Source organism: Primulina tabacum, chromosome 16 (assembly GCF_025594145.1).
Source record: "Primulina tabacum isolate GXHZ01 chromosome 16, ASM2559414v2, whole genome shotgun sequence".
NCBI classification, from domain to species: domain Eukaryota; kingdom Viridiplantae; phylum Streptophyta; class Magnoliopsida; order Lamiales; family Gesneriaceae; genus Primulina; species Primulina tabacum.
Window position 1 is genome coordinate 28,924,333 of NC_134565.1, and position 10,121 is coordinate 28,934,453.

General features: G+C 34.9%; 1 protein-coding gene across 1 annotated transcript; it reads left to right on the forward strand.

The window, feature by feature from the left end:
* Positions 1–1,028: 1,028 nt before the first annotated feature.
* On the forward strand, positions 1,029–9,488 carry LOC142528895 (uncharacterized). Its single transcript, XM_075634163.1, has 12 exons — positions 1,029–1,153; positions 1,570–1,641; positions 1,762–1,896; positions 2,784–3,075; positions 3,255–3,373; positions 3,489–3,621; positions 6,944–7,020; positions 7,331–7,528; positions 7,819–8,008; positions 8,741–8,922; positions 9,019–9,119; positions 9,211–9,488. The coding sequence occupies exons 1-12, from the start codon at positions 1,139–1,141 to the stop codon at positions 9,344–9,346; spliced, it is 1,650 nt and encodes a 549-aa protein (XP_075490278.1). The 5' UTR covers positions 1,029–1,138; the 3' UTR covers positions 9,347–9,488.
* The last annotated feature ends 633 nt before the right edge of the window (positions 9,489–10,121 follow it).

Below are 10,121 nucleotides of genomic sequence, written 5' to 3' on the forward strand. Positions count from 1 at the left end.
AAGTAAGATTTTTGTGGATCTCAATTTTTTCGAATGAGAGTTAACTTCAAAAATAATACCATATACTTTCATTGAACCATTCAAACGTGGTCAATTCGATTTGCAATCCTTCCCCTTCTGCAGCAGACAAATCTTGGGATGACAACATGGTGAGTTTGGGACGAGTTTGACCAAATCTGATATCGATTATGTCCCTCGAATGCACTGGCTAAAATTATTTTTTAGAAACTTTAGTCGCTACACAATAAAAAATGTTTAAAATTAATAAATTATCAAATTTATTTCCCAATATTATGTTAGTGATATTTATGGACAAAAAAATTTTATCACAAATTAAAATCTATTAATTTATATCCAACTCATAATAAAAAAAATCATAATTATACATTTTCGTATTAAACATATCAACATAAATAATAATTATTTAAATTCTAAAATATTGTGAACTAAGACTCGTCCCGACTAGCTTAACTAGATTTAACCCGCCCCGAACGAGGTAGGGTTCATTGCCATCCTTAGACGCATCATATCTTTTGTTCACAATTCTTGTTTATACTCTCAAGCGTCTAACCGGGAAATCCAATCTTGTAGCGTAAACCAGTCATGTTGCGCATATCCTTGCATCTCATGATTTCTCGTATCTCAAAATTGACTCGTGAAACCATCTTACAAAAGTTTTTGTGTTTTTTTTTGTCTGACTATAAACCCTGACTTATTTGATCAACGGATAACTTCTTTAAAAAAAAAAAGAAAGAAAATATTCGAACGAGTACTTCTAAAACTAACCTCCGTATCTACTTCAAAAAATTATTATTATTATATAAAATAACAACTTTAGAGATAAAAAGTATTTCATATGTTTATTTTCCATTCGTGACAATTTAAATAACTATTTGGGCCAAAATTCTCCAAGATTTTACCCAATAGAATGAGCCTAACGATGATTGGGCCAAGAGCCCACAATCAGGTGCAGATCATGATTAGAAGTTTGGATCTCTAAGTATGAATATACCCACTAAAAGCGGGTTTCCAATTAGCGATTTCAGTTTATCTTCAAGCAGCCGCTTCTTTGCAAGAAGTTTGCGTTCATAACCTGTTAGGCGCCGGAAACCACTGCTTTCTACAGTTCTACTCCAGAATGGACTTGGATAAGGTAAACCCTTGTTTGTTACAGATGCACGCCTCCCAGTATGTGTAGTTTACCGTATCTATACGTGTGCGTGTCTAGAAATTTTTAGCGGCGTCTAAGATTTTCATTATTTGCCGACGAGAGCCTGGGATGATTAAAAAAAAGGTGATGATAGTTGGTTATCGTTTCTTTCCGGTTGTAATTTATGTTACTATCTGTTTTTCGGTTTGAGAGTTACTTATTTTTAATCCATTGGCTCAAGGGGTTTGGTGAATAAGGTGGTAAGAAGGAGAGTGAATTAAAAACGGATATTAAATGTGAATCTTCGAGGAATGTATAGAAGTGCATATTGTGTGCGCGCGAGTGCGTGTTCTTTTTATTCTGGAGTATGATTCTTGACTATAAAAAATTAAGAAATTTACTGTTTTTATTTGTGGCAGCAAGAGAATGATGATGAACTTGCATTGGTTCTTGAACTTCCTGAAAGTGACCCTTTATTCATGAGGAAGAAGGTGCGACAATTTGGCTTTAAATTTCTCTGTCTTATTTGATGTGATGAAGAACCAAGTATCTTGTTGAAGTAGTGATCCTTTTCATTCCCTTATTGTGACTACTTTGTTATCACTTGACAGAAATTACTTGATGATATGGGTTTCGATCCGAAGATTCAGGCACGCATTAAATGCTCCTCCACTTCCACTCCTGATCAACTGGATGATTTCTTGAACAGGTTGATTCAACAAGCAAGAATAATAAACTTTGATGAGGTGATCACCTTCTTATTACTTTAATCTCAACATTGTAAACATATGGGATTTGCTTATGCCATTCTTATGCTGATGGATAAACAAACTTTCCCTTTTCGAACAGTGCAAAAGAACTTCTGAATTTGCAACAAATAGATCATCTCAGATTCCACCATTTCAAAATCGGCCATTTATCTGTTACATGTCCTACGTTGGTAACTGAAGCATTAGTCTTTTACGACATTGAGAGATTCTCTCACCTAAGACAATAGTCTTTTACTTTGCACTTTTTTGTTAGGATATGACAAACATTGATACTTTCACGAAGAATCAACACGATGTAAAAAGAAACTAAGTTAGGGCTACTATTGCGTTGGTGGTAATAATGTGACGTGCTCACAATATTAGCTCAATAGTAGCTTCTATTAAGGTGCATGGAATGAATTTTGGTTGGTGATTTAAAATTGTCCGAAATAATGCACCGTGGGTGTTCTCATGGGATTGGCAATGTTTTTGTCACATGTTAGCTCTAAATGTAATGTAATTGTAGCGACATTAAGTTTGAGAGACTCTTTGTAGGATCGATGCTCCACGTTTTGATCGTTTTTCTAGTTGGAAAAATTCTCAATGATTGCACTATTTGCAATCCATTGGAATACCCTTGATCTTGACTCTTATATAAATTATAGGATCGAGCGCTTGCAACTTTACCGAAAGATATAGCTTGTGGTAATTATCGAATTCAAATCTTTTAAACCATATAGTAGTTCAATTATCAAGATTTCATCATTCTCATAATATGCTAATGTTTTAAGATTGGACTTTCGAATTAGGATTATCGCTTAATGGTATCATTGTTTGCTTAAGAGTAATGTAAAAATCTAAGAACAAATTATGAATGGATGCAGGTGGAAATTTACTTTAACGGAGACAGTACGAGGAATTACAGTAATCCCAGGAATGAATTGCAGGCTCTGAATTATCTACTTGAAGTCACTGATAATTCATTGTCCGCTGAGAAACACAAGATGAAAAATGTTATGCAGAAGTTACGAGATGAAATAGTTGATAGGATCCATAAAGTTGGAAGCAAATTTGGTGAAGAGTCGAAATTTGTTAGATGCCGTAACTCGGATAAAGAAAAGTGTCTATTAGATTGGTCTGTCGATCATGGTGCAGGGACAAAATTGGATATAGCTTGTGAGTGCAATATTGCAAAGCCATAATTTGTTGAATATCTGTCCCTGTATGATTAATTAAGTGCAATGTTGAATTTAATCAGTTTCAATAATCAAACAAATAATGAATTTTTTTGGGTAAAAGCATAACGATGTTTAATACAACAAAAATTTTCCTTCGATGTAATTTTCCTCATCTAGATATTGAAGGAGCAGGAAGAGGGGCCATAGCTACACAAGACCTAAAAGTAGGAGATACAGCTTTGGAGATTCCTGCATCTATCATTATCTCGGAGGAGCTTGTGCATGAATCGAACATGGTACACCTTGTTGTCTAGTAAGGATTTTATTACTCGTTGAATTGCCATACCATTTCTTTGTATATTATGTAATCAGCTCGAGTGCTAATGGATATTCATGGTTTCTTCGAGGTAGTTCCATATTCTCAATGAAATCAATGAGATTTCAACAGAGACAATGTTGCTCTTGTGGTGCATGAAGGAGAAGTACAACAAGAATTCAAGATTTAAATTATTTTTTGAGACATTGCCTGAGAAATTTAACACTGGTAACTCTGTTATTAAAATTAAGTGCTCAACTGGAATCACCTCTTTCCTTCTCTCTATTATTGTGTTTATGTTGCTTGATCTGTCAAATCCTCTAACAAGTATTAGCTCAATTCTTTGCCTGTATGCTGTTGACTGGTAAAGTACAATTTGGAGGTTAACATTAATAAATACAAAATTGGTTATACCAGCCTAAAAATGTTGGAAAATCAAATTTGATTTTAACAATTATTCTTGTAAATTTGTAGATTAGATAATTGATGGTAAATCTATGTATTATAGGAAAGAAATATGTTGTACTCTAATAAGTGATCTAGTTTTCTGATTTAAATGATTTGAATATGCTGTGTAAATTCTATGAGTTAGTGATTAATGAAAAGAAGAATTATTCAGTCAAAATATTCTTGTTTTTCGAGTTGGTATCAAAGCCATCGAAAACACAATTTTTTGCCGCTGCATCCCTAAAACCATGTCAGAAGTTTCGAGTGATTTTGCCATAGTGACCAATCCTGTTGTCACTAATTCATAAAAAATTAGTGGAACCACCTCAGAATCTCACTTCATTCAAATAAACACAATTCGTTTGAATGGAGATAACTTTCTGAGATGGTCACAATCTGTCCGAATGTATATGACGGGATGTGGCAAAATGGGCTACTTACCAGGTGAAAAGAAAGCCCCTGCAACAAATGATCTAACCTATAGTACATGGGACGCTGAGAATTCCATGGTTATGAACATGGCTGGTAAACTCCATGGAAGAAGACATATCAAATTACATGTGCAATCCCACGGCACAAGAGCTTTGGGAAAACGTAAATCAAATGTACTTTGATTTAGGAAATCAATCCCAGATCTTTGAGCTTTACCTCAAACTCGGAGAACTACGACAGGGGGAGGACAATGTCACCAAGTACTTCAATTCTTTGAAGTATATTTGGCAAGATCTGGATCTCTTTAATACCTATGAATGGAAGTCCACCGAGGTGTACGCCATGATAAAAAAGGTTGTGGAGGATAAACGCATCTTTAAATTCCTGTCGGGACTCAATTTGAGTTTGATGAGGTTAGAGCAAGAATCATTGGGAGATAGCCCTTGCCCCCAATTGGTGAAGTGTTCTCGGACCTGCTGTTGAAGGTTCAGCCCTGGTAATAACAGGTGGAACCTACGACAAATCAGTGAACAAATGATGAGAGACCACACATTTGGTGTGATGTCTGCAAAAAGCCTAATCATTCTCAAGATAAGTGTTGGAGGATCCACTGCAAACCTGCTCATTGGAAATGGAAAACAGGTAACAAACCGGAGGCTGAAATGACTCGTTTCACCAAGAGCAGGTTGAACATCTTCTAGCGCTGCTAAAATCCCATCAGCCATGTGGTACTCCTAGTGCTTCTACGATATACACATGTAATGAACTAAATGCTCTATTTTGTCAGTTTAAATCCTCCGCTCCATGGATAGTTGATTCCGGAGCATCTAACCATATGACCAATTCCTCAAATTTATTTGAATCCTATAACAATGTCCTAGAAATCAAAAAGTCAGAATAGCAGATGGTAATTTCTCACCAATTGAAAGTAAAACATTTTAGACAAGTCATAAAGGTTCTAGATTCATGCAAAAGAATCTAGAACATTGTGGATGAGACAAGAAGGTTCTAAGTTCATGCGGAAGAACCTAGAACATTGTGGACAATACTTGAACATTCTAGGTCTATGGGGAATGATCTACAATGATGTGGAAAAAAGGTGAGTCTAGAAACCTTCGGAGCAATAAAGAAAGATGTAGAGCCTTAGAGAAAGTTCTAGACAATTCTACAACACTTGTATATTGTAGGATGTAAATGTGTAGCAAGTTCTAGTATGATCTAGTGTAGAATAGTGTGGAAAATTCTAGAACCTAAGAGATTTGTATATATAGAGTTGTAGGAACTAATTTGTAATCAACCAATTCATTTTTCAATCAACCAAGTGTGTACTTTATCTCTCTATAAATTCTCCAACTCACTTGTGCTTGTTTATATTTTTAACCACTCAAGATCGTTCTTAAGGCTGCTTTGCTAGTGCTCGCAAGGGCAGAGTCGAGGGGCAAAGGCCGCACGTGTACTTCCGTGACAACTAGGGCACTTACAAATGGAGGAATACACCGATGCAGATTGGGCTGGATATATAGGAGATCGAAAATTCACTTCGGGTTACTGCTCTTTTGTAGAAGAAAACTTGGTGACATGGCGAATTAAAAAGTAAAATTTAGTCGCTAAAAGCAGTGCGGAGGCCGAGTATAGGGCTTTAGCTCATGGAATTTGTGGGAATATGTGGATAAGAAGGTTGCTAGATGGATTGAAAGCATGTGAATAATCTCCAATGAAAGTGTATTGTGACAATAAGATCTTATAACCCAGTTCTTCATGACCACACAAAGCATGTGGAAGTAGATATACACTTTATTAAGGAGATGATAAATAACGGTTTGGTGAGCATGGTCTACATTCCCACTAAGGAACAAGTGACAAGCATCTTCACAAAAGGATTACAAAGAATGCAGTTTGATTTCTAGTTGGCAAGCTGACAATGGAATATATTTTCAAACAAGCTTGAGGAGGATTGTTGGAAAATCAAAATTGATTTTGATAATTATTCTTGTTAATCTGTAGATTAGCATATGAAAGATATATGTTGTACTCTGATCAATGATCTAATTTCCTGATTTAAATGATCTGTATATGTTGTGTAAATTCTATAAATTAATGATTAATGAAAGGAAGAATTATTCAGTCCAAATATTCTTGTTTTTCAAGTGTGATACCATGTTAGATGTCTCACATCGGTTGAATTAAGTCTTTCAGAGTTGTATATATAGACTTGGACAATCCTCCTCCCTTGAGCTAGTTTTTGGGGTTGAGTTAGGTCCAAGTCTTAATTTTAACGTGGTATCAGAGCTAAGGTCCACCGTTATATGTTAAACTACCCAATGGGTCATTTGATAATGTATTGTAAACTTTACGCTCCAATTGTTCATTCATGGGTACGAGGGGTCTATTAGATGTCTTACAACGATTGAATTAAGTTCTTGAGAGTTGTATATATGGATTTGAACAATACACCCCCTTTGAGCTAGCTTTTGGGATTGAGTTGGGTCATTGTCTCAATTTTAACAAAAAAACAAGTAGGAATTTTAATGGGTTATGGTAAAGAAGTCCTCTAACCTGTCATAGCTCGTGCTTTAGTTCATACAGATGTCATCTCAAACAGTTAATGTGCGTTATAGATACTGAACATTGTCTGAAATGGACTTTGCCATTTGGTTATTTCGAAATGCAGGATTGAGCTTTGGAATTGATGCTGTCATGACTTTAGATGGAACCTTATTGTTAGAAGAAATTGTGCAAGCGAAAGAGGTCATTCAACCCCTTCATCTCAATCATAAGGACCCATATTTTCACAATTAACAGTAGTTTTCTACAATATAATACGAATCAATTTTCATGAAGTGTCAAATGGTTTTTGGTGCTACTCTATTAGGTAGCAGCAATTGTTCCCATTGTCCAGTATGTTGCTTATGTGATCAAAACAAGGCATTTGAGCTACTATACATTTAAAAATATTTGAGTTGCTTTGAAACTAACCGCTATATTTGGTACAATAGCAACCATGCGACATATAAACGTTGTAAAGCATGACGCCAAATATAGTTTCATTTTGTTTCAGCACCTACGGGTTCAATATGAGGAGTTATTTCCTGCACTGAGTGATCTTCATCCTGACGTATTTCCGCCGGAGTTGTACACATGGGAGCACTTCTTATGGGCTTGTGAACTCTTCTACTCTAACAGCATGAAAGTTGTCTTCACTGATGGAAAGCTAAGAACCTGTTTAATTCCTGTTGCTGGCTTTCTCAATCACTCGGTCAGATAATTACCAGTTTCTATTGCTTTGTTTCTGTGATTCGTGTTTCTTAATTCATCGTCAAACTTCTATGAAGACTTGCATATGACAGAACGGCTAAGTAAACTCAATGAAGAAAATGGAAGTCAAAACTTATTCATCCAACCCCCATCACAACAAAGAAGAACCAAAAACGGAGATTGAGAATAATAAGGAATCAAATAATATGGATATTTAATTAATGGAATTCTTGAATATCACACGGCTAGCATGGTTTATAGCTCATAGCAATTGGTTTTTCTTCTTGTCAGATATGCCCGCATGTAATGCGCTATGGAAGAATAGAAGCGAGTACACATTCCTTGAGATTTCCTTTATCAAGAGCATGTCATACAGGAGAACAGTGTTTTCTAGGTTATGGAAAGTTCTCCAGTTCTCATTTGTTAACTTTCTATGGCTTCTTACCGCAAGAAGATAACCCATATGATGTCATTCCACTCGGTACTTCTCTTGATGTTTGTATTCTCTTGTTTATGTTTTTTCTTGGTTGCACCACATGATACATATAAATCCCATTGAAATAAATTACTAAATAAGGCAGACAAAGAACCCTTGTATTTGTATCTGTTTATGCTATATGTCTCTATATTATTAAGAAAGGGGTGGAGCGTAGAATAACTGCCTTTGATCTTTTCATCTTTTGTCTTTTGTTGTGTTTTATTTGTTATTTTTAAAATATCCTAAGTTGTTCCGGTTTGTTCTTGTTTTTCTAGACATCCCTCCTCATGTAATTAATAACATACTACATTAATTTCTGATAAAGTATATCCGATGCCTTAAACTCACTATGTGTGTATTTAATTAGTATATATAATTAAGTGTTCCTAGAGTAACAATTATTTCGTCAATTTCATGTAGCTGTGTTTATTTCCTAAATACCAATTCCTAGATACTATCTATATTTGTGTTTTATCTTGTCTTTTCTGATATGTTTATGCTGTAGTAAAATCTTTTTTATTCTAGTCTCTCTTGATGTGCGTGTCCTTATGTTTGATACTATCTCTTAGTTAATAATGAAATAATAGTTTTAAATTTGATTTTAAATATAACAACGTTTCATCGTATAATTAAGTTTAAGACATCCCCCCGCTTATGAACCCAAAACTTATTGCTCCTTAGTCTTATATTCTCACAATTCTTTATAACTTATATTTATTAAACACTGTGTGTCAGAGTTCGATATTTGGCAGGATGAAGATTGTGAAGATGGACGAATCACATCTGAACGGCTCACTCACATGGTTCGTGGCACGTGGTATTCAAAAGACCATGGAATCTTTCGCTACGGGTTGCCGACTCCGTTACTGGATGTTCTACGTAGAGCTCGAAATCCGAACTGGCAATCAAGCATCATTGTACATTCTCTAATCCTTATGACTCGTACTGCTACTCTAGGAACTACCCATCCAAGATTGCTTTTATTCATGAGTCATCTTCGCAATGCTTTTCAGACACAAGAAATCTTGGAAACGGAACTCGATGTACTTAGAGACCTAAACAGCACCTTTCAAGACAGTATGGATGCCCTCGGGGATGAAACTCTTGATGACAGGTAACACCAATGATCATGTGATGCATAAATTTTTTGCAAAAAGGAAAGATATTTGAAGAACATATCATGAATAAGCAATTTTGTCTGTTAGGGAAAGAACGAGTTGGGATGTGAAGCTCGCGATAGAGTACAAAAATTTACAAAGGAATATACTCTCCTCGATCTTAACTTCGTGTAGGACTGGCTGTGAGTTGTTAGAATGTGAACTCCTCAAATATACAGGTTAGCTAGCATGTGGAGCTTATTTGTTTCACTTCTCTCTGAAACTATAGTCTCTTCACTTGTGTTGACATTAAATTTTTCTAAAAACTGTCACACTTGTACAACCATTGCTTCTTGTATATCTGCATTTCATGAAACTTCTGCTGCCGTTTTATGTTTTCTTAATTCTTGCTAGGGTGATCCATTTTCCATCCCGAATAAAAACTTGAAGCACATGATGGGATGAGATTTTTGTAAAACATTTTATGAAAAATGTTTTAAAAAAAGTGTTTTCAATTATAATTTTTAAATAATAATTGAGATATATTTTTTGATGTTTTTTATAAATAAATAGTTGTGTGAGACGGTCTCACGAGTCGTATTTTGTGATACGAATCTCTTATTTGGATCATTCATGAAAAAGTATTACTTTTTATACTAAGAGTATTACTTTTTATTATAAATATCGATAGGATTGACCCGTGTTACAGAAGATTCGTGAGACCATCTCATAAGAGATACGTTTGTATATATTGAGAATATGCATCATTGTGTATAAAGCTGATGTGGTCAAATTAACCCTTAATTTATGGGGTTTGGGAATAATTATATTTATTGTTATATTTTTTTATTATTATGAGATTCGGGTGGTAGCTTTGATTGTCAATGAGCTGGAAAATTTTAATTGTGGTTTGATAATCCTTATATATTTCGGCTCCCATTAATTAATTTTAAGGGGATAATGTAGTAAGCTTAATTAATTGTGGTTCATTTGTAGCGACGACTTATTATTATTATTAA